At 46.8% G+C, this 25,447-nt stretch overlaps 1 protein-coding gene across 2 annotated transcripts; it reads left to right on the top strand.

Annotated features, from left to right (window-relative positions):
• The first annotated feature begins 13,967 nt into the window (after positions 1 to 13,967).
• Positions 13,968 to 25,438, top strand: LOC139372916 (serine protease 23-like). Of its 2 annotated transcripts, XR_011627502.1 has the most exons (4): positions 13,968 to 14,279; positions 22,651 to 24,181; positions 24,340 to 24,715; positions 24,769 to 25,438. XR_011627502.1 is itself a non-coding variant. In XM_071112776.1 (2 exons), the coding sequence occupies exons 1-2, from the start codon at positions 14,242 to 14,244 to the stop codon at positions 23,810 to 23,812; spliced, it is 1,200 nt and encodes a 399-aa protein (XP_070968877.1). In that variant the 5' UTR covers positions 13,974 to 14,241; the 3' UTR covers positions 23,813 to 25,438. The 2 variants fall into 2 exon arrangements, 1 of the variants encoding a protein (XP_070968877.1); XM_071112776.1 differs by having other exon boundaries at positions 13,974 to 14,279; positions 22,651 to 25,438.
• The last annotated feature ends 9 nt before the right edge of the window (positions 25,439 to 25,447 follow it).

Genomic DNA, 25,447 nt, shown 5'->3' with positions numbered 1-25,447 from the left:
TAGATATGCGTCCCAAATGGCACCATGTTTCCTATTTAGTGCACTACTTTTGACCTGGGCACTATAAAGGGAATAGGTTGCCAACCCTGGTCTAAAGCAGTGCACTATATAGGAAACAGGGTGTTTTTAATGCAGAATCGGGACTATCCCAGGTCCACAAGACAACGAGTTCAGGAAAACAATGAATCTTCTTGTTCTTTGACAGTAACATAAAGTAGTGTAGTGGGTAAATGGATTCCTGCATGAATACCAGGTACATGTTCAGTATGTCAGTGCCTCTGACTCCCCGCCCGGCGCCACCACCGCGCTGAACGCCATGTTTCTCCTCCTGCCGACGAGGCTGGGACCGTCACAGGACCACATGACAAACCAACGTGTTCAGGACAGCTGCAAGCACAACGCCTCACACAATAAATAACTTCTCTTCTTGTTCTCGCTCCCAGTAACATAAAGTAGCCTACTGGGTGACTCTAGTCCTGCATCAATACTCCTGGGTGGCGTGCTGAAGGCTCTCCTTGCCCTTCGTGACATCACAGTCTTACCAGAGACACATACTAACACTGAAATACACTTATGTAGCTCTGAGTCTTACACCTCTGCACAATGATCCTCACAAAGTCCCTCATAAAACGCATACATCTTGACTAAACATTAACTTGAGGAAACGCCTATCTAGTGTATATGTTACCAGAGCCAGGACTGGTGCCTATCCTATACTGGCTGTTGTTGTTTCTGTTACTATGCCCTCAGGGCAGGAAGGATTCAAGGCGCTCCAGCGAAATCTTCAGCTGCATAAACAAACTGCTGCTCTGCTTTTATCTGAGCTATGTAGCTACGTCTGTGTCACAAATGGTACCCAACGCCCTATTTAGTGCACTATACAGGGAATAGGGATACATTTTGGGACGAAGCCACTCTGGACAACCAGAACGGAGCTTGTTGAAGAGGAGCAGAGAGAGAAGTGATGGCCGCTCTAAATGCCAAGGTCAGGTGATGATACGGCAGAGACAGGACAGCATCGGACGGACAGGTCATAACTCAATTAAATGTTATGATCAAATTATGTTTAGTGAATTTACTCGTTATGACTCATTATGACGTCACTGTCCAGCAGAGCTCCCAAGTGGAGCAGAGGTCTAAGGCACTGCATCTCAGAGCTAGAGGCGTCACTACAGACCCTGGTTCAGAGGTCTAAGGCACTGCATCTCAGAGCTAGAGGCGTCAATACAGACCCTGGTTCAGAGGTCTAAGCCACTGCATCTCAGAGCTAGAGGCGTCACTACAGACCCTGGTTCAGAGGTCTAAGGCACTGCATCTCAGAGCTAGAGGCGTCACTACAGACCCTGGTTCAGAGGTCTAAGCCACTGCATCTCAGAGCTAGAGGCGTCACTACACACCCTGGTTCAGAGGTCTAAGGCACCACCTTAGTCAGATAGGATTACCCTGCTAGTCACGCAGAGACTAACCAAACACAACCACCTTAGTCAGATAGGATTACCCTGCTAGTCACGCAGAGACTAACCAAACACAGCCACCTTAGTCTGATAGGATTACCCTGCTAGTCACGCAGAGACTAACCAAACACAACCACCTTAGTCAGATAGGATTACCCTGCTAGTCACGCAGAGACTAACCAAACACAGCCACCTTAGTCTGATAGGATTACCCTGCTAGTCACGCAGAGACTAACCAAACACAACCACCTTAGTCAGATAGGATTACCCTGCTAGTCACGCAGAGACTAACCAAACACAACCACCTTAGTCAGATAGGATTACCCTGCTAGTCACGCAGAGACTAACCAAACACAACCACCTTAGTCTGATAGGATTACCCTGCTAGTCACGCAGAGACTAACCAAACACAGCCACCTTAGTCTGATAGGATTACCCTGCTAGTCACGCAGAGAACAGACGTTTCCTTTCCCGTGACCCTCCAACCATTTGGACCAGCTCAGAGATCAACACCCTGTGTGTCCCAAATGGCCCCCTACGCCCTCCTTTTGGTCAAAAGTAGTGCACTAAATAGGGAATAGGGTGCCATTTGGTACGCAAGCCCTTCAGATCAGACTAGCGGGGAAACAGCTTGCTCTCGACTTGGTGGACCTCCTCTCACACTCCATTGTTTTGGATAGTTAACCTCGCTTACAGTTATTCTCCCATTTCAACGTTTGCATTCACCCTGATTTCACATCCAATGTTCTACTTTTCCAACGGGTCTTGTGATTCTTGAACAGCTGCTTCCCTCGTTGCCAGGAGAGAACAAGAGGATGGAAGGATCAGTGGGAGGACACAGGAGGGGATGGACAAACAAGGGAGGAGAGAGGGAAGAAAGGAGTGAGGAGGGAGAGAGAGACGGAGAGAGAGAAAGAGGACAGATGATGGGATGGACAGACATGGAGGGATAGGGAGGGAGAGAGAGGGAGGGAGAAAGAGGGGGAGGTGGAGAAAGAGAGGGAGGGAGGGAGAGAGAGAGGGTGAAAGAGCAGGAGGGAAGAGAGAGAGAGAGAGAGAGAGAGTAAGAGAGAGAGAGAGAGAGAGAGAGAGAGAGAGAGAGAGAGAGAGCAGGAGGGGGAGAGAGAGAGAGAGAGAGAGCAGGAGGGGGGGAGAGAAAGAGAGAGAAAGAGAGAGGGGGAGACAGAGAGAGGAAAAGAGAGAGAGGGAGAGAGATGGGGAGAGGAAGTGAGGGAAGAGTGAAGAGGAGGGAGGGAAAGGGGAAAGGGAGAGATACAGATACACAGAGAGGGGGATCAGCATCACACTTGTTTGATTGTGTCTGCTCAGTTCAGCTCTGTGGGGAGAACGAAGAGGAGGGGAAAAATGTACATGAACACCACTCTGGAGAATGTGTGTCCCCGTGGCAACGACAAGCCATTAGCTCAAACAAGATGGCCTCTTTCATAACAACTCAAAACAAACAGCATGTCTCACCATATCAGCCCACTCAAATAACCTTTCTCCCATTGACCAAATGAGGTTGTCTGTCTGTCTCCTGGTCTGTCTCCTGGTCTGTCTGTCTCCCAGTCTGTCTGTCTCCTGGTCTGTCTGTGTCCTGGTCTGTCTCCTGGTCTGTCTGTCTCCTAGTCTGCATGTATCCTAGTCTGCCTGTCTCCTAGTTTGCATATATCCTAGTCTGCATGTATACAAGTCCGCCTGTCTCCAGGCCGCCTGTCTCCAAGCCTGCCTGTCTCCTAGTCTGCCTGTATCCTAGTCCGCCTGTCTCCTCGTCCGCCTGTCTCCTAGTCTGCCTGTCTCCTAGTCCGCCTGTCTCCAAGCCTGCCTGCCTCCAAGCCTGCCTGTATCCTAGTCCGCCTGTCTCCTAGTCCGCCTGTATCCTAGTCCGCCTGTCTCCTAGTCCGCCTGTATCCTAGTCCGCCTGTATCCTAGTCCGCCTGTCTCCTAGTCTGCCTGTCTCCTAGTCTGCCTGTATCCTAGTCCGCCTGTCTCCTAGTCTGCCTGTATCCTAGTCCGCCTGTCTCCTAGTCTGCCTGTCTCCTAGTCTGCCTGTATCCTAGTCCACCTGTCTCCTAGTCTGCCTGTCTCCTAGTCTGCCTGTATCCTAGTCCGCCTGTCCCCTAGTCTGTCTACTGATCCAGCTGCAGAGAATACTCGTTATAACTCAGGACATGTGATTGGCTGGAGGACAAACAACATCATAAACACACACACACAAACAAATGAACAAACACACAGGCTGTGTCAGAGATACACACTCAACCCCTTTAGATTCAACCAAAAGTATCATGGAGATTTTTATCCAACATAGTGACCACTTATTGTGCATACTGTAGTCAACGTTGCTAACCAACGGAGGCCCAATTACACTTTCTATGATGCAGAAGTCCAACCATGGATGAATATTCTTGTGTATTTGAATACTTAATTCAAGGTTTGAGGTCAGCTCTGTCCAAGGCTGTAGAATTGGCGTTGGGAGTGAATGGGGGTTAGGCTCAGTTGGCAGGGCTGCTGACCCAGTTACACAGCAAACCGAGAGAGAGAGAGAGAGAGAGGGAGACAGAGAGAGAGGGAGAGAGAAAGAGTGGGGGAGAGAGAGAAAGAGTGGGGGAGAGAGATAGATAGATGGAAAGGGAGAGGGGAGAGAGAGAGAGAGAGAGAGAGAGAGAGAGAGAGAGAGAGAGAGAGAGAGAGAGAGAGAGAGAGAGAGAGAGAAAGAGCGAAGGGAGAGTGATAGATAGATGGAAAGGGAGAGGGGGGGAGAGAGAGAGAGAGAGATAGCGAGAGAGAGAGAGAGAGAGAGAGAGAGAGAGAGATAAAGAGGGGGAGCAGTGTAGGAAGTGTCATTGTTAGGTGATCCAGCGTGCGATGTAAAGTAGAACCCACCCTGGACCTGGCCAACAACCTGATTACTAATCATTCACAGACAGAACACAGTTCACCCAGCACCATGTTGCTGCATTGTTGTGTGGGTGTGTGTTCACAGAGCCAGTTCACCGGACTATCTCCATGCTCTCACATTGTTGTGTGGGTGTGTGTTCACAGAGCCAGTTCACCCAACTATCTCCATGCTCTCACATTGTTGTGTGGGTGTGTGTTCACAGAGCCAGTTCACCCAACTATCTCCATGTCTCACATTGTTGTGTGGGTGTGTGTGTTCACAGAGCCAGTTCACCCAACTATCTCCATGCTCTCACATTGTTGTGTGGGTGTGTTTGTGCATGAACACGCGTTTGTTCACCTATCATAAACGGTATGAACCTCTCTGGTGTTGACTACCTCTCCAACAATATGACACCATGCTCTCTGGTGTTGACTACCTCTCCAACAATATGACACCATGCTCTCTGGTGTTGACTACCTCTCCAACAATATGACACCATGCTCTCTGGTGTTGACTACCTCTCCAACAATATGACACCATGCTCTCTGGTGTTGACTACCTCTCCAACAATATGACACCATGCTCTCTGGTGCTGGCTACCTCTCCAACAATATGACACCATGCTCTCTGGTGCTGGCTACCTCTCCAACAATATGACACCATGCTCCCTGGTGTTGACTACCTCTCCAACAATATGACACCATGCTCTCTGGTGCTGGCTACCTCTCCAACAATATGACACCATGCTCTCTGGTGCTAGCTACCTCTCCAACAATATGACACCATGCTCCCTGGTGCTAGCTACCTCTCCAACAATATGACACCATGCACTATGGTGTTGACTACCTCTCCAACAATATGACACCATGCTCTCTGGTGCTGACTACCTCTCCAACAATATGACACCATGCTCTCTGGTGTTGACTACCTCTCCAACAATATGACACCATGCTCTCTGGTGCTGGCTACCTCTCCAACAATATGACACCATGCTCCATGGTGCTAGCTACCTCTCCAACAATATGACACCATGCTCCCTGGTGCTAGCTACCTCTCCAACAATATGACACCATGCTCCCTGGTGCTAGCTACCTCTCCAACAATATGACACCATGCTCCCTGGTGCTAGCTACCTCTCCAACAATATGACACCATGCTCTCTGGTGCTGGCTACCTCTCCAACAATATGACACCAGGCTCTCTGGTGGCCCTGAATCATGCCTGACTCATGGTCTTGACCGGGGGATGTGGCTCCACCTATTGTCCTCAACTTCTCTGATGCTTTAACTATAAACAATCATTGCATGTTGGACTGAAACGTCATGGTAGTTTTCCTGGGGCTCTGCAGCTATTCAACATCCTGTGCTTTAACAGCCTTCAGACATATTCATTGCATATTGAACTGATCAGAAACCGCAAGCCTTTAACGAGATCAACAGTTGGGTGCGTTTGATTAAAAAAAGATCCTAATTAAATCAAAACGTATGTGTGGTTATGATTCATCTCAAACAGACAGCTGGTACGGGTTGACAAATGGTCTGTGTTACAGAATAAACACCACTAGATATGGGTAATGACAGTATGATACTGTATAAACACTAGATATGGGTAACGACAGTATGATACTGTATAAACACTAGATATGGGTAACGACAGTATGATACTGTATGAACACTAGATATGGGTAACGACAGTATGATACTGTATGAACACTAGATATGGGTAATGACAGTATGATACTGTATAAACACTAGATATGGGTAACGACAGTATGATACTGTATAAACACTAGATATGGGTAACGACAGTATGATACTGTATAAACACTAGATATGGGTAACGACAGTAAGATACTGTATGAACACTAGATATGGGTAATGACAGTATGATACTGTATAAACACTAGATATGGGTAACGACAGTATGATACTGTATGAACACTAGATATGGGTAACGACAGTATGATACTGTATAAACAACACTAGATATGGGTAATGACAGTATAATACTGTATAAACAACACTAGATATGGGTAACGACAGTATGATACTGTATGAACACTAGATATGGGTAACGACAGTAAGATACTGTATGAACACTAGATATGGGTAATGACAGTATGATACTGTATAAACACTAGATATGGGTAACGACAGTATGATACTGTATGAACACTAGATATGGGTAACGACAGTATGATACTGTATAAACACCACTAGATATGGGTAACGACAGTATGATACTGTATAAACACTAGATATGGGTAACGACAGTATGATACTGTATGAACACTAGATATGGGTAACGACAGTATGATACTGTATAAACAACACTAGATATGGGTAAAGACAGTATGATACTGTATAAACAACACTAGATATGGGTAAAGACAGTATGATACTGTATAAACAACACTAGATATGGGTAACGACAGTATGATACTGTATAAACACTAGATATGGGTAAAGACAGTATGATACTGTATAAACAACACTAGATATGGGTAATGACAGTATGATACTGTATAAACACTAGATATGGGTAACGACAGTATGATACTGTATAAACACCACTAGATATGGGTAACGACAGTAAGATACTGTATAAACAACACTAGATATGGGTAAAGACAGTATGATACTGTATAAACAACACTAGATATGGGTAATGACAGTATGATACTGTATAAACAACACTAGATATGGGTAACGACAGTATGATACTGTATAAACACCACTAGATATGGGTAACGACAGTATGATACTGTATAAACACTAGATATGGGTAACGACAGTATGATACTGTATAAACAACACTAGATATGGGTAAAGACAGTATGATACTGTATAAACAACACTAGATATGGGTAATGACAGTATGATACTGTATAAACAACACTAGATATGGGTAATGACAGTATGATACTGTATAAACAACACTAGATATGGGTAATGGCAGTATGATACTGTATAAACACTAGATATGGGTAACGACAGTATGATACTGTATAAACACCACTAGATATGGGTAATGGCAGTATGATACTGTATAAACACTAGATATGGGTAACGACAGTATGATACTGTATAAACACCACTAGATATGGGTAACAACAGTATGATACTGTATAAACACTAGATATGGGTAACGACAGTATGATACTGTATAAACACTAGATATGGGTAAAGACAGTATGATACTGTATAAACACTAGATATGGGTAACGACAGTATGATACTGTATAAACAACACTAGATATGGGTAAAGACAGTATGATACTGTATAAACAACACTAGATATGGGTAATGACAGTATGATACTGTATAAACAACACTAGATATGGGTAATGACAGTATAATACTGTATAAACAACACTAGATATGGGTAATGGCAGTATGATACTGTATAAACACTAGATATGGGTAACGACAGTATGATACTGTATAAACACCACTAGATATGGGTAACAACAGTATGATACTGTATAAACACTAGATATGGGTAACGACAGTATGATACTGAGACCGTGTCTGTGCCTCGACCTGGGTTGGGCAAAACTAAACATGGCGGTGTTCGCCTTAGCAATCTCACTAGGATAAAGACCACCTCCATTCCTGTCATTATTGAAAGAGATCATGATACCTCACATCTCAAAATAGGGCTACTTAATGTTAGATCCCTTACTTCAAAGGCAATTATAGTCAATGAACTAATCACTGATCATAATCTTGATGTGATTGGCCTGACTGAAACATGGCTTAAGCCTGATGAATTTACTGTGTTAAATGAGGCCTCACCTCCTGGCTACACTAGTGACCATATCCCCCGTGCATCCCGCAAAGGCGGAGGTGTTGCTAACATTTACGATAGCAAATTTCAATTTACAAAAAAAAAAATGACGTTTTCGTCTTTTGAGCTTCTAGTCATGAAATCTATGCAGCCTACTCAATCACTTTTTATAGCTACTGTTTACAGGCCTCCTGGGCCATATACAGTGTTCCTCACTGAGTTCCCTGAATTCCTATCGGACCTTGTAGTCATAGCGGATAATATTCTAATCTTTGGTGACTTTAATATTCACATGGAAAAGTCCACAGACCCACTCCAAAAGGCTTTCGGAGCCATCATCGACTCAGTGGGTTTTGTCCAACATGTCTCTGGACCCACTCACTGTCACAGTCATACGCTGGACCTAGTTTTGTCCCATGGAATAAATGTTGTGGATCTTAATGTTTTTCTTCATAATCCTGGACTATCGGACCACCATTTTATTACGTTTGCAATTGCAACAAATAATCTGCTCAGACCCCAACCAAGGATCATCAAAAGTCGTGCTATAAATTCACAGACAACACAAAGATTCCTTGATGTCCTTCCAGATTCCCTCTGTCTACCCAAGGACGCCAGAGGACAAAAATCAGTTAACCACCTAACTGAGGAACTCAACTTAACCTTGCGCAATACCCTTGATGCAGTTGCACCCCTAAAAACTAAAAACATTTCTCATAAGAAACTAGCTCCCTGGTACACAGAAAATACCCGAGCTCTGAAGCAAGCTTCCAGAAAATTGGAACGGAAATGGCGCCACACCAAACTGGAAGTCTTCCGACTAGCTTGGAAAGACAGTACCATGCAGTATCGAAGAGCCCTTACTGCTGCTCGATCATCCTATTTTTCTAACTTAATTGAGGAAAATAAGAACAATCCGAAATTCCTTTTTGATACTGTCGCAAAGCTAACTAAAAAGCAGCATTCCCCAAGAGAGGATGACTTTCACTTTAGCAGTGATAAATTCATGAACTTCTTTGAGGAAAAGATTTTGATTATTAGAAAGCAAATTACGGACTCCTCCTTAAATCTGTGTATTCCTTCAAAGCTCAGTTGTCCTGAGTCTGCACAACTCTGCCAGGACCTAGGATCAAGAGAGACGCTCAAGTGTTTTAGTACTATATCTCTTGACACAATGATGAAAATAATCATGGCCTCTAAACCTTCAAGCTGCATACTGGACCCTATTCCAACTAAACTACTGAAAGAGCTGCTTCCTGTGCTTGGCCCTCCTATGTTGAACATAATAAACGGCTCTCTATCCACCGGATGTGTACCAAACTCACTAAAAGTGGCAGTAATAAAGCCTCTCTTGAAAAAGCCAAACCTTGACCCAGAAAATATAAAAAACTATCGGCCTATATCGAATCTTCCATTCCTCTCAAAAATTTTAGAAAAGGCTGTTGCGCAACAACTCACTGCCTTCCTGAAGACAAACAATGTATACGAAATGCTTCAGTCTGGTTTTAGACCCCATCATAGCACTGAGACGGCACTTGTGAAGGTGGTAAATGACATTTTAATGGCATCGGACCGAGGCTCTGCATCTGTCCTCGTGCTCCTAGACCTTAGTGCTGCTTTTGATACCATCGATCACCACATTCTTTTGGAGAGATTGGAAACCCAAATTGGTCTACACGGACAAGTTCTGGCCTGGTTTAGATCTTATCTGTCGGAAAGATATCAGTTTGTCTCTGTGAATGGTTTGTCCTCTGACAAATCAACTGTAAATTTCGGTGTTCCTCAAGGTTCCGTTTTAGGACCACTATTGTTTTCACTATATATTTTACCTCTTGGGGATGTCATTCGAAAACATAATGTTAACTTTCACTGCTATGCGGATGACACACAGCTGTACATTTCAATTAAACATGGTGAAGCCCCAAAATTGCCCTTGCTAGAAGAATGTGTTTCAGACATAAGGAAGTGGATGGCTGCAAACTTTCTACTTTTAAACTCGGACAAAACAGAGATGCTTGTTCTAGGTCCCAAGAAACAAAGAGATCTTCTGTTGAATCTGACAATTAATCTTAATGGTTGTACAGTCGTCTCAAATAAAACTGTGAAGGACCTCGGCGTTACTCTGGACCCTGATCTCTCTTTTGAAGAACATATCAAGACCATTTCAAGGACAGCTTTTTTCCATCTACGTAACATTGCAAAAATCAGAAACTTTCTGTCCAAAAATGATGCAGAAAAATTAATCCATGCTTTTGTCACTTCCAGGTTAGACTACTGCAATGCTCTACTTTCCGGCTACCCGGATAAAGCACTAAATAAACTTCAGTTAGTGCTAAATACGGCTGCTAGAATCCTGACTAGAACCAAAAAATTTGATCATATTACTCCAGTGCTAGCCTCTCTACACTGGCTTCCTGTCAAAGCAAGGGCTGATTTCAAGGTTTTACTGCTAACCTACAAAGCATTACATGGGCTTGCTCCTACCTATCTCTCTGATTTGGTCCTGCCGTACATACCTACACGTACGCTACGGTCACAAGACGCAGGCCTCCTAATTGTCCCTAGAATTTTTAAGCAAACAGCTGGAGGCAGGGCTTTCTCCTATAGAGCTCCATTTTTATGGAATGGTCTGCCTACCCATGTCAGAGACGCAAACTCGGTCTCAACCTTTAAGTCTCTACTGAAGACTCATCTCTTCAGTGGGTCATATGATTGAGTGTAGTCTGGCCCAGGAGTGGGAGGGTGAACGGAAAGGCTCTGGAGCAACGAACCGCCCTTGCTGTCTCTGCCTGGCCGGTTCCCCTCTTTCCACTGGGATTCTCTGCCTCTAACCCTATTACAGGGGCTGAGTCACTGGCTTTACTGGGGCTCTCTCATGCCGTCCCTGGAGGGGGTGCGTCACCTGAGTGGGTTGAGTCACTGATGTGGTCATCCTGTCTGGGTTGGCGCCCCCCCCCCCCCCTTGGGTTGTGCCGTGGCGGAGGTCTTTGTGGGCTATACTCAGCCTTGTCTCAGGATGGTAAGTTGGTGGTTGAAGATATCCCTCTAGTGTTGTGGGGGCTGTGCTTTGGCAAAGTGGGTGGGGTTATATCCTTCCTGTTTGGCCCTGTCCGGGGGTGTCCTCGGATGGGGCCACAGTGTCTCCTGACCCCTCCTGTCTCAGCCTCCAGTATTTATGCTGCAGTAGTTTATGTGTCGGGGGGCTAGGGTCAGTTTGTTATATCTGGAGTACTTCTCCTGTCCTATTCGGTGTCCTGTGTGAATCTAAGTGTGCGTTCTCTAATTCTCTCCTTCTCTCTTTCTCTCTCTCGGAGGACCTGAGCCCTAGGACCATGCCCCAGGACTACCTGACATGATGACTCCTTGCTGTCCCCAGTCCACCTGGCTGTGCTGCTGCTCCAGTTTCAACTGACCTGAGCCATAGGACCATGCCCCAGGAATACCTGACATGATGACTCCTTGCTGTCCCCAGTCCACCTGACTGTGCTGCTGCTCCAGTTTCAACTATTCTGCCTTATTATAATTCGACCATGCTGGTCATTTATGAACATTTGAACATCTTGACCATGTTTTGTTATAATCTCCACCCGGCACAGCCAGAAGAGGACTGGCCACCCCACATAGCCTGGTTCCTCTCTAGGTTTCTTCCTAGGTTTTGGCCTTTCTAGGGAGTTTTTCCTAGCCACCGTGCTTCTACACCTGCATTGCTTGCTGTTTGGGGTTTTAGGCTGGGTTTCTGTACAGCACTTTGAGATATCAGCTGATGTACGAAGGGCTATATAAATAAATGTTGATTTGATTTGATATAAACACTAGATATGGGTAAAGACAGTATGATACTGTATAAACACCACTAGATATGGGTAACAACAGTATGATACTGTATAAACACTAGATATGGGTAACGACAGTATGATACTGTATAAACACTAGATATGGGTAAAGACAGTATGATACTGTATAAACAACACTAGATATGGGTAATGACAGTATGATACTGTATAAACACTAGATATGGGTAACGACAGTATGATACTGTATAAACACTAGATATGGGTAAAGACAGTATGATACAGTATAAACAACACTAGATATGGGTAACGACAGTATGATACTGTATAAACACTAGATATGGGTAACGACAGTATGATACAGTATAAACAACACTAGATATGGGTAATGACAGTATGATACTGTATAAACACTAGATATGGATAACGACAGTATGATACTGTATAAACAACACTTTACACCTCTGTAAACTGTGATCAGTTTTATGACCTTGTTGTCATCGTAAATGTAGTTTTAGTTCTGGATTCAGGCCAGAAGGGCAACATGTGTGTTGTATAGTTGGAGAAACCCTGCTGTGTGTTGACTGTCACGGAGGCTAACACCTGAAACCAATAAACTGTGCCTGCCGACCTTGGGCACACATACGCGCTCTGTTGCTGGTCGTAAAACAACATGTGTGTTTGTGTGTTGTGTATGTATAATATGCATCTGAAGGACTGCAGATTCTGCATTGTGTGTATGTGTGCAGAGAGGAATGTGCGTGTCCTGCCAAATCTGTGAGTTAGGAGTGTGTGTGTATGTGTGTGTGTGTGTGTGTGTGTGTGTGTGCGCGCGCTTCGGTCCGTGTGTGTGTGTGTGTGTGTGTGTGTGTGTGTGTGTGTGTGTGTGTGTGTGTGAGTGTGTGTGAGTGTGTGTGTGTGTGTGTGTGTGTGTGCGTGCTTTGTTCCGTGTGTGGGTGTCCTGCCAGAGTGTATGTGCGTGTTGTGACAGAGCCGTAACTAGGAGTAGGTGGGTGACAATAGAAGCTTGGGATTGCAGTATGCAGTCTTCAGTGCTACCATGGAGACAGAGACAGTTCTAGAACACAGAGAAGTCTTTCATCTAATGTCTCTGCTGTGTACTCCTCCCTCCCTTCTCCTGCTAAGTATTCCTCCCTCCCTTCTACTGCTAAGTACTCCTCCCTCCCTTCTCCTGCTAAGTATTCCTCCCTCCCTTCTCCTGCTAAGTACTCCTCCCTCCCTTCTCCTGCTGTGTACTCCTCCCTCCCTTCTCCTGCTATATACTCCTCCCTCCCTTCTCCTGCTAAGTATTCCTCCCTCCCTTCTCCTGCTAAGTACTCCTCCCTCCCTTCTCCTGCTAAGTATTCCTCCCTCCCTTCTCCTGCTAAGTACTCCTACCTCCCTTCTCCTGCTGTGTACTCCTCCCTCCCTTCTCCTGCTAAGTATTCCTCCCTCCCTTCTCCTGCTAAGTACTCCTCCCTCCCTTCTCCTGCTAAGTATTCCTCCCTCCCTTCTCCTGCTAAGTATTCCTCCCTCCCTTCTCCTGCTATGTGCTCCTCCCTCCCTTCTCCTGCTATGTACTCCTCCCTCCCTTCTCCTCCTTTTATTCTTCACTCTTCCTCACCTTTGCTCTCTCTATTCTTCTCTCATTCTCTTTCTCCATTCCTCCAGTCCACACCCTAATTGTTTTAACACTGCAGGGCACCACTACCTCCAGCTTCACATTCAGTATCACAAAATCATAATCTGAAAACACTAGCAGGTACAAAGAATTATGATGATGATTGATGATGATTATTGATGACATGGGGTCATACTGTAACTGATTGTTCACTGAGGCATGCCTTTAGTCTGGATACAACAATTCTGGAAATAATATCAGAATTCAGTTGGTGAAGGTTCATAAATAAATCAACAACAAATAGTTTCCTCATCTCTGATATTGTTTGTCAGCGTTTAAATCGTTGCCATGCAAATGACAAGCAAAATATCATCAGTCACGTGACCGGACCGGTTATAGCAGAGGCAGTAGCTTTCGCTGGTGGTCATTAAATTGAACTCTGGTTAGTATCCACCGAGCGAGCGCCTGTCCCAATGGAGGAGCGTCTACAGCGGACCGGTTGCCTTCGGAAATCTTTTGAGAGAATACATCTTTTTCATTGGACCTCCTCTCTCCTGATGTAAGGATCTACTTTTTGAAAGGACTAGTTTAACTTCCACCCCTTCGCAGCACCCGCGTTATCGCACCGATACCCCTCTGATGTCCGCCCGGTAGCAGTAACAACCGCAGCTTCCCCAGACCCCCATCGCGTGCCACTTGCCAATGCAAACCAAGCGTAAGTGGGGAGAAGCGCTCCGTGGGTAAGGATTTTCACATTTTATAGCCTATTATTTCATGTCTGCGTAATCTAGGTTATTATTCATCAACATAATTCCTATATAATTACCTATTCAGGCGTCCAATGTAGGCTAATGACCACGGGGAGCATCTGAGCGAGATTTATTGAGAAGTTCTGGAGTAGTTCATGCCCAAGCAGATTTAAATGTATATCTATGAGTGATGGTGAAACATAATTTCATCAACATTTATAATTCAATAACGTTAATAAACATTAATATTAATAAACATTAATAAACATGTAATACCTTCCTATGAACGAAGTGTTTTGGACACTGTGTTGATATCTGTTAATAACAAAGTGCAATACATCGATACATCAGATCCCCAAAGTATTGGCTGACGTCATGGAGATAAGAGATAATCAGAAGAGAAGAGATACTGTTTTAACCAGTACTTCCCGTTTGTTTGTTCATAAAACAGGTTCAGGACGTTTCTACTGTCTAGGACATGACGGCCTACAGAGTAGGCTACTGTTGGCTCTAGTTTATACACATTTCCTTATTCAGAATGAACTTAGTTCATAGGAAGGTATTACATGTTTATTAATGAACCATCACTTTAGGGGTGATCCTACGTCTGATCCTACCACTGTGCATTACAAATCTAAGTATTTTTTACCACAGACAAGCCCCCCCCCCCCCCCCAGACTGCCCTACAGCCTGCCCTATTCCTATGGAGAAATCTAGTTGATAGAACCTGTATGATATACCACTATACAGTTCCTGCTTCCAGTCTGTACAGTTCCTGCTTCCAGTCTGTACAGTTCCTGCTTCCAGTCTGTACAGTTCCTGCTTCCGGTCTGTACTGAAAGACTACTATACAGTTCCTGTTTCCGGTCTGTACTGGGGGCAAATGAGAGATGGAGGTCGCATCCCAAATAGTACCCTATTCCCTATGAAGTGCACTACTTTTGACCAGAACCCCATAGAGAACTGGTCAAAAAATAGTGCACTATATAGGGAATAGGGTGCCATTTGGGACGTATCCAGAGTTTCCTCCTACTACACAGCATCCTCACCCTCCCAGCCTCTGGAACCTTCCTCCAGCACTGCTCAGCGCTGAAGAGAGCACCTGACCTCTAACCTTTAACCCCAGGGGAAGGACATTTTTAAGCCATATTAAAACAGTGGACGTTGTGTAACTGCTTGGCTGAATTCCACCGCAGCTCTAAATTCCTAAGGCAGAAATCTTGGTCCCTTGTGCACACAACCCCCCCTCCCTCCCCCAGCTCCAGTCTGGTGGCTAAAAATACGATGCAGGGCTCGCTGGGTCTGGGTTGGAGAATGTTTCCCAGCCGCTGTGACTGACGGTCCAGACATCCGGTCACATTCAGAAGGGCTCTGATCTCTCTGGTCACTGCAGCAGAACTACAGGTCTCTCTGGTCATTCCAGCTGATCTACAGGTCTCTCTGGTCACTGCAGCAGAACTACAGATCTCCCTAGTCGCTGCAGCATAACTACAGGTCTCTCTGGTCGCTGCAGTAGAACTACAGGTCTCTCTGGTCATTCCAGCTGATCTACGGGGCTCTCTGATCACTGCAGCAGAACTACAGGACTCTCTGGTCACTGCAGCAGAACTACAGGACTCTCTGGTCACTGCAGCAGAACTACAGGTCTCTCTGGTCATTCCAGCTGATCTACGGGGGCTCTCTGATCACTGCAGCAGAACTACAGGTTTCTCTGATCGCTGCAGCAAAACTACAAGTCTCTCTGGTAACTGCAGCAGAACTACAGGTCTCTCTGGTCGCTGCAGTAGAACTACAGATCTCCCTAGTCGCTGCAGTAGAACTACAGGTCTCTCTGATCTCTCTGGTAACTGCAGCAGAACTACAGATCTCCCTAGTCGCTGCAGTAGAACTACAAATCTCTCTGATCTCTCTGATCACTGCAGCAGAACTACAGATCTCTCTGATCTCTCTGGTCACTGCAACAGAACTACAGGTCTCTCTGGTCACTGCAGTAGAACTACAGGTTTCTCTTGTCACTGCAGCAGAACTACAGATCTCTCTGATCTCTTTGGTCACTGCAGCAGAACTACAGGTCTGTCTGGTCACTGCAGCAGAACTACAGATCTCTCTGGTCACTGCAGCATAACTACAGATCTCTCTGGTCACTGCAGTAGAACTACAGATCTCTTTGGTCCCTTTGGTCACTGCAGCAGAACGACTGGTCTCTCTGCTCACTGCAGTAGAACTACAGGTCTCTCTTGTCACTACAGCATAACTACAGATCTCTCTGAACTCTTTGGTCACTGCAGTAGAACTACAGGTCTCTGGTCACTGCAGTAGAACTACAGATCTCTCTGGTCACCGCAGTAGAACTACAGGTCTCTGGTCACTGCAGCAGAACTACAGATCACTCTGATCTCTCTGGTCACTGCAGTAGAACTACAGATCTCTCTGGTCACTGCAGTAGAACTACAGGTCTCTGGTCACTGCAGCAGAACTACAGATCTCTCTGATCTCTCTGGTCACTGCAGTAGAACTACAGGTCTCTGGTCACTGCAGCAGAACTACAGATCTCTCTGATCTATCTGGTCACTGCAGTAGAACTACAGGTCTCTGGTCACTGCAGCAGAACTACAGGTCTCTCTGGTCCCTTTGGTCACTGCAGCAGAACTTCAGATCTCTCTGATCTCTCTGGTCACTGCAGCAGAACTACAGGTCTCTCTGGTCACTGCAGAAGAGCTACAGATCTCTCTGGTCACTGCAGCAGAACTACAGATCTCTCTGGTCACTGCAGTAGAACTACAGGTCTCTGGTCACTGCAGAAGAGCTACAGATATCTCTGGTCACTGCAGCAGAACTACAGATCTCTCTGATATCTCTGGTCACTGCAGCAGAACTACAAGTCTCTCTGGTCACTGCAGAAGAACTATAGATCTCTCTGGTCACTGCAGCAGAACTACAGATGTCTCTGGTCACTGCAGCAGAACTACAGGTCTCTCTGGTCACTGCAGCAGAACTACAGGCCTCTGGTCACTGCAGCCGAACTACAGATGTCTCTGGTCACTGCAGCAGAACTACAGATCTCTCTGGTCACTGCAGTAGAACTACAGGTCTCTGGTCACTGCAGCAGAACTACAGATCTCTCTGATCTCTCTGGTCACTGCAGCAGAACTACAGGTCTCTCTGGTCACTGCAGCAGAACTACAGATGTCTCTGATCTCTCTGGTCACTGCAGCAGAACTACAGGTCTCTCTGGTCACTGCAGCAGAACTACAGGTCTCTCTTGTCACTGCAGCAGAACTACAGGTCTCTCTGGTCACTGCAGTAGAACTACAGGTCTCTCTGATCGCTGCAGCAAAACTACAAGTCTCTCTGGTAACTGCAGCAGAACTACAGGTCTTTCTGGTCGCTGCAGTAGAACTACAGATCTCTCTGATCTCTCTGGTCACTGCAGCAGAACTACAGATCTCCCTAGTCGCTGCAGTAGAACTACAAATCTCTCTGATCTCTCTGATCGCTGCAGCAGAACTACAGATCTCTCTGATCTCTCTGGTCACTGCAGTAGAACTACAGGTTTCTCTTGTCACTGCAGCAGAACTACAGATCTCCCTAGTCGCTGCAGTAGAACTACAAATCTCTCTGATCTCTCTGATCGCTGCAGCAGAACTACAGATCTCTCTGATCTCTCTGGTCACTGCAACAGAACTACAGGTCTCTCTGGTCACTGCAGTAGAACTACAGGTTTCTCTTGTCACTGCAGCAGAACTACAGATCTCTCTGATCTCTTTGGTCACTGCAGTAGAACTACAGGTCTCTCTGGTCACTGCAGCAGAACTACAGGTCTGTCTGGTCACTGCAGCAGAACTACAGATCTCTCTGATCATTGCAGCAGAACTACAGATCTCTCTGGTCACTGCAGCAGAACTACAGATCTCTCTGGTCACTGCAGTAGAACTACAGATCTCTTTGGTCCCTTTGGTCACTGCAGCAGAACGACTGGTCTCTCTGCTCACTGCAGTAGAACTACAGGTCTCTCTGGTCACCGCAGTAGAACTACAGGTCTCTCTGAACTCTTTGGTCACTGCAGTAGAACTACAGGTCTCTGGTCACTGCAGCAGAACTACAGATCTCTCTGACCTATCTGGTCACTGCAGTAGAACTACAGGTCTCTCTTGTCACTACAGCAGAACTACAGATCTCTCTGAACTCTTTGGTCACTGCAGTAGAACTACAGGTCTCTGGTCACTGCAGTAGAACTACAGATCTCTCTGGTCACCGCAGTAGAACTACAGGTCTCTGGTCACTGCAGCAGAACTACAGATCACTCTGATCTCTCTGGTCACTGCAGTAGAACTACAGATCTCTCTGGTCACTGCAGTAGAACTACAGGTCTCTGGTCACTGCAGCAGAACTACAGATCACTCTGATCTCTCTGGTCACTGCAGTAGAACTACAGATCTCTCTGGTCACTGCAGTAGAACTACAGGTCTCTGGTCACTGCAGCAGAACTACAGGTCTCTCTGGTCCCTTTGGTCACTGCAGCAGAACTTCAGATCTCTCTGATCTCTCTGGTCACTGCAGCAGATCTACAGGTCTCTCTGGTCACTGCAGCAGAACTACAGATCTCTCTGATATCTCTGGTCACTGCAGCAGAACTACAAGTCTCTCTGGTCACTGCAGCAGAACTACAGGTCTCTCTGGTCACTGCAGCAGAACTACAGATCTCTCTGGTCACTGCAGCAGAACTACAAGTCTCTCTGGTCACTGCAGTAGAACTACAGGTCTCTCTGATCTCTCTGGTCACTGCAGCAGAACTACAGATCTCTGGTCACTGCAGCAGAACTACAGGTCTCTCTGGTCACTGCAGCAGAACTACAGGTCTCTCTTGTCACTGCAGCAGAACTACAGGTCTCTCTGGTCACTGCAGTAGAACTACAGGTCTCTCTGGTCACTGCAGCAGAACTACAGGTCTCTCTGGTCACTGCAACAGAACTACAGGTCTCTCTGGTCACTGCAACAGAACTACAGGTCTCTCTGGTCACTGCAGCAGAACTACAGGTCTCTCTGGTCACTGCAGCAGAACTACAGGTCTCTCTGGTCACTGCAGCAGAACTACAGGTCTCTCTGGTCACTGCAGCAGAACTACAGATCTCTGGTCACTGCAGTAGAACTACATTGTCTATAGACTGCATGACTAGTATAAGAAATAGCATCATCATATAAACAAACACTAAATCATCTGTAACAGTGAGAGAAGGGTCTGTTTTATCAGCTGAAAGACCCTTGATGTATTACTGACTCACCACATCTCACCTGTCTAGGTATTACTACCTCACCACATCTCACCTGTCTAGGTGTTACTGACTCACCACATCTCACCTGTCTAGGTATTACTGACTCACCACATCTCACCTGTCTAGGTATTACTGACTCACCACATCTCACCTGTCTAGGTATTACTACCTCACCACATCTCACCTGTCTAGGTATTACTGACTCACCACATCTCACCTGTCTGGGTATTACTACCTCACCACATCTCACCTGTCTAGGTGTTACTGACTCACCACATCTCACCTGTCTAGGTATTACTGACTCACCACATCTCACCTGTCTAGGTATTACTGACTCACCACATCTCACCTGTCTAGGTATTACTGACTCACCACATCTCACCTGTCTAGGTATTACTGACTCACCACATCTCACCTGTCTAGGTGTTACTGACTCACCACATCTCACCTGTCTAGGTATTACTGACTCACCACATCTCACCTGTCTAGGTATTACTGACTCACCACATCTCACCTGTCTAGGTATTACTGACTCACCACATCTCACCTGTCTAGGTATTACTGACTCACCACATCTCACCTGTCTAGGTATTACTGACTCACCACATCTCACCTGTCTAGGTATTACTGACTCACCACATCTCACCTGTCTAGGTATTACTGACTCACATCTCACCTGTCTAGGTATTTAGTGACATCACACTTCACCCCTACCTATATGTACAAATTACCTCAACTAACCTGTATCCCGCACACTGACTCGGTACCGGTACCCCCTGTATATAGCCTCCACATTGACTCTGTACCGGTACCCCCTGTATATAGCCTCCACATTGACTCTGTACCGGTACCCCCTGTATATAGCCTCCACATTGACTCTGTACAGGTACCCTCTGTATATAACCTCCACACTGACTCTGTATAGGTACCCCCTGTATATAGCCTCCACATTGACTCGGTACCGGTACCCCCTGTATATAGCCTCCACATTGACTCTGTACCGGTACCCCCTGTATATAGCCTCCACATTGACTCTGTACCGGTACCCCCTGTATATAGCCTCCACATTGACTCTGTACCGGTACCCCCTGTATATAGCCTCCACATTGACTCTGTACCGGTACCCCCTGTATATAGCCTCCACATTGACTCGGTACCGGTACCCCCTGTATATAGCCTCCACACTGACTCGGTACCGGTACCCCCTGTATATAGCCTCCACACTGACTCGGTACCGGTACCCCCTGTATATAGCCTCCACATTGACTCTGTACCGGTACCCCCTGTATATAGCCTCCACATTGACTCTGCACCGGTACCCCCTGTATATAGCCTCCACATTGACTCTGTACCGGTACCCCCTGTATATAGCCTCCACATTGACTCTGTACCGGTACCCCCTGTATATAGCCTCCACATTGACTCTGCACCGGTACCCCCTGTATATAGCCTCCACATTGACTCTGTACCGGTACCCTCTGTATGTAGCCTCCACATTGACTCTGTACTGGTACCCCCTGTATATAGCCTCCACATTGACTCTGCACCGGTACCCCCTGTATATAGCCTCCACATTGACTCTGCACCGGTACCCCCTGTATATAGCCTCCACATTGACTCTGTACCGGTACCCCCTGTATGTAGCCTCCACATTGACTCTGTACCGGTACCCCCTGTATATAGCCTCCACATTGACTCTGTACTGGTACCCCCTGTATATAGCCTCCACATTGACTCTGTACTGGTACCCCCTGTATATAGCCTCCACATTGACTCTGTACCGGTACCCCCTGTATATAGCCTCCACATTGACTCTGTACCGGTACCCCCTGTATATAGCCTCCACATTGACTCTGCACCGGTACCCCCTGTATATAGCCTCCACATTGACTCTGTACCGGTACCCTCTGTAAATAGCCTCCACATTGACTCTGTACCGGTACCCCCTGTATATAGCCTCCACATTGACTCTGTACCGGTACCCCCTGTATATAGCCTCCACATTGACTCTGTACTGGTACCCCCTGTATATAGCCTCCACATTGACTCTGTACTGGTACCCCCTGTATATAGCCTCCACATTGACTCTGTACCGGTACCCCCTGTATATAGCCTCCACATTGACTCTGTACCGGTACCCCCTGTATATAGCCTCCACATTGACTCTGCACCGGTACCCCCTGTATATAGCCTCCACATTGACTCTGTACCGGTACCCCCTGTATATAGCCTCCACATTGACTCTGCACCGGTACCCCCTGTATATAGCCTCCACATTGACTCTGTACCGGTACCCTCTGTAAATAGCCTCCACATTGACTCTGTACCGGTACCCCCTGTATATAGCCTCCACATTGACTCTGTACCGGTACCCCCTGTATATAGCCTCCACATTGACTCTGTACTGGTACCCCCTGTATATAGCCTCCACATTGACTCTGTACTGGTACCCCCTGTATATAGCCTCCACATTGACTCTGTACCGGTACCCCCTGTATATAGCCTCCACATTGACTCTGTACCGGTACCCCCTGTATATAGCCTCCACATTGACTCTGTACCGGTACCCCCTGTATAGAGCCTCCACATTGACTCTGTACCGGTACCCCCTGTATATAGCCTCCACATTGACTCTGTACCGGTACCCTCTGTATATAGCCTCCACATTGACTCTGTACAGGTACCCCCTGTATATAGCCTCCACATTGACTCTGTACCGGTACCCTCTGTATATAGCCTCCACATTGACTCTGTACCGGTACCCTCTGTATATAGCCTCCACATTGACTCTGTACCGGTACCCTCTGTATATAGCCTCCACATTGACTCTGTACCAGTACCCTCTGTATAGAGCCTCGTTATTGTTATGTTATTGTGTTACTTTTGATTATTTTTATTTGGTAAATATTTTCTTAACTCTTCTTGAACTGCATGGTTGGTTAAGGGCTTGTAAGTAGCATTTCACGGTAAGGTCTACCTACACATGTTGTATTCGGCGCATGTGACAAATGAAGTTAGATTTTATCTCACCTGTCTAGGTATTTAGTGACATCACATCTCACCTGTCCTCTCCTTCTCTCCTCTTCTAGGTCTCCCTCCTCTATGACCTCTTTTCCCTCCATCCCATCCCCCCTTCCCCTCCTCTCCCTCTTCCTCCTCCTCTCCATCCCTCCAGTGGCTCCTATCCAGCCCCAATGGCCCCAGCAACGCGTCCCTGTGGTCTTACCCCAGGTGACAGAGGACCGACCCGCCCCTCACTTCCAGGCTGACGCCCGATTGGACGTCGCCTCCCCATGTGACCCAGAATGTCACAAGAAGGCTCTTCCCCCCAGCTACTGGGACCTGCGTAGCATCCTGTCATACGAGACACTCCATAGCAACGGTCGCCTCACGGAAACCGCCGTGGGGATCTACGGGTACACTGCCCGCACCCAGACCACGCCGGCACTGCCTTCCCGACGCAAACGTCAGATCTTTGGCCATGACGGGCGTTTCAGCATTGTAGGGCAAGACTTCCTGTTGAACTACCCATTCTCTGCAGCGGTCAAGCTGTCCACCGGGTGTTCCGGAACACTGGTGGGCGACCGGCACGTTCTGACCGCCGCCCACTGCGTCCACGACGGGAAGAACTACGTGAAGGGGGCGCAAAAGCTCCGGGTGGGTTTCCTGAAGCCAAAGCAGCGTGACTCTCCCAATCCGGCCTCTGCCACCAATGCATCCAACACCCATCCATCACCCCCAGATAAGATGAAGTTCCAGTGGATTCGTGCCAAGCGCACCCACGTGCCCAAAGGCTGGATCAAGGGCAACGGCAACGACATCGGAATGGACTACGACTACGCCTTGTTAGAGCTCAAGAAGGCCCACAAACGACGCCACATGAAGCTGGGCGTCTCCCCGCCGGCGAAGCAGCTGCCCGGGCGCAGGGTCCAATTCTCCGGCTATGACAACGACCGGCCGGGCCAGCTGGTCTACCGGTTCTGCCGGGCTGGAGAGGAGACGCCAGACCTGCTCTACCAGCACTGTGACGCCCAGCCCGGGGCCAGCGGCTCGGGGATCTACGCTCGTATGTGGGACCGGAGGAGGCGGCGCTGGGAGAGGAAGGTGATCGGGGTGTTCTCAGGGCACCAGTGGGTGGATCGAGACGGGGCGTCGCAAGAGTTTAACGTGGCGGTGAGGGTGACGCCTCTGAAATACGCCCAGATCTGCTACTGGATCAAAGGAAACTATGTAGACTGCCGAGAAGGATGAGGAAGAGGTGGACATGTCATGCACATACTGTACACACACACACACACAGAGGATTGATGGAGGACAAAGGGGGTCTTCACTTCCCTTGCTGAGGAAGTTTACAAGTGGACATGTTGTTCATACACATGCAGAACACACTTCATCATGCATTAATACTGTTTCATTACTAATACATACCATCGTTCTGCATGCAGAGACATCCCACACAACACACAACTAGAACGACTCACATTCACATCCAGGAAGTCCTACTGTACATACATACATCCTCACTAACCCTTTCCGTCGTACATTAAATCAAATGTAAAACATGTATTCGTGCCCTTCTTACTGCATGATCAACACTGTGCTTTGAAACACAACTGAAAGGTGTTATGACTGAGCTTCAGAAGATGGCTTTGACCAGGGACTCCCTGTACTTCAGAAGATGGCTTAGACCAGGGACTCCCTGTACTTCAGAAGATGGCTTTGACCAGGGACTCCCTGTACTTCAGAAGATGGCTTTGACCAGGGACTCCCTGGACCAGCATGTCATGACTGAGCTTCAGAAGATGGCTTTGACCAGGGACTCCCTGGACCAGCGTGTTATGACTGAGCTTCAGAAGATGGCTTTGACCAGGGACTCCCTGTACTTCAGAAGATGGCTTTGACCAGGGACTCCCTGTACTTCAGAAGATGGCTTAGACCAGGGACTCCCTGGACCAGCGCGTTATGACTGAGCTTCAGAAGATGGCTTTGACCAGGGACTCCCTGTACTTCAGAAGAGGGCTTTGACCAGGGACTCCCTGGACCAGCGTGTTATGACTGAGCTTCAGAAGATGGCTTTGACCAGGGACTCCCTGGACCAGCATGTTATGACTGAGCTTTAGAAGATGGCTTTGACCAGGGACTCCCTGGACCAGCGTGTTATGACTGAGCTTCAGAAGATGGCTTTGACCAGGGACTCCCTGGACCAGCATGTTATGACTGAGCTTTAGAAGATGGCTTTGACCAGGGACTCCCTGGACTTCAGAAGATGGCTTTGACCAGGGACTCCCTGGACTTCAGAAGATGGCTTAGACCAGGGACTCCCTGGACTTCAGAAGATGGCTTTGACCAGGGACTCCCTGGACCAGCGTGTTATGATGGTGAAGAGAACATTTAATGCACTGAAAGAAAGGATGAAATAGGAGGAGGAACAAGAAGATGTGTAAGAGATTGGTGGAGAGACAGATGCAGTTTCACTGCTAATTCTATAGATTGTCAGAGCTGGGACAACTTTTTGGGACAACTTTTTTTTCTTCTGTTATTGCCAATGAATGTAACCCTGTCATCAACCAAAGGTGCTACCCTGCTCTTAAAAAATGTCAACTCAAGGTATAGACTGTCACAGTACAAACGGTTGGTGTTTCAAATGGACCCAAGTCAAATATCCATAGCTCCCTCTGCTGGGCCAAATACAACACTACAGGCCACTTTGATGACAGCAGAGTGTTGACTCTGGAACACTGACCCTCAACTACTCATGATATGCACTTTGTCAAACCTTATGGGTGAGCTATTTTTCTGTTTCAAAAACAACTGTGCAGCAATATATATATATATATATCAACTTTATAATGCTTTGGAATAAAATGCATAATGTGGTTTTGTGGT

The sequence above is a fragment of the Oncorhynchus clarkii genome, chromosome 18 (assembly GCF_045791955.1).
Source record: "Oncorhynchus clarkii lewisi isolate Uvic-CL-2024 chromosome 18, UVic_Ocla_1.0, whole genome shotgun sequence".
NCBI classification, from domain to species: domain Eukaryota; kingdom Metazoa; phylum Chordata; class Actinopteri; order Salmoniformes; family Salmonidae; genus Oncorhynchus; species Oncorhynchus clarkii.
This window is presented reverse-complemented; position numbering and strand designations above follow the sequence as displayed.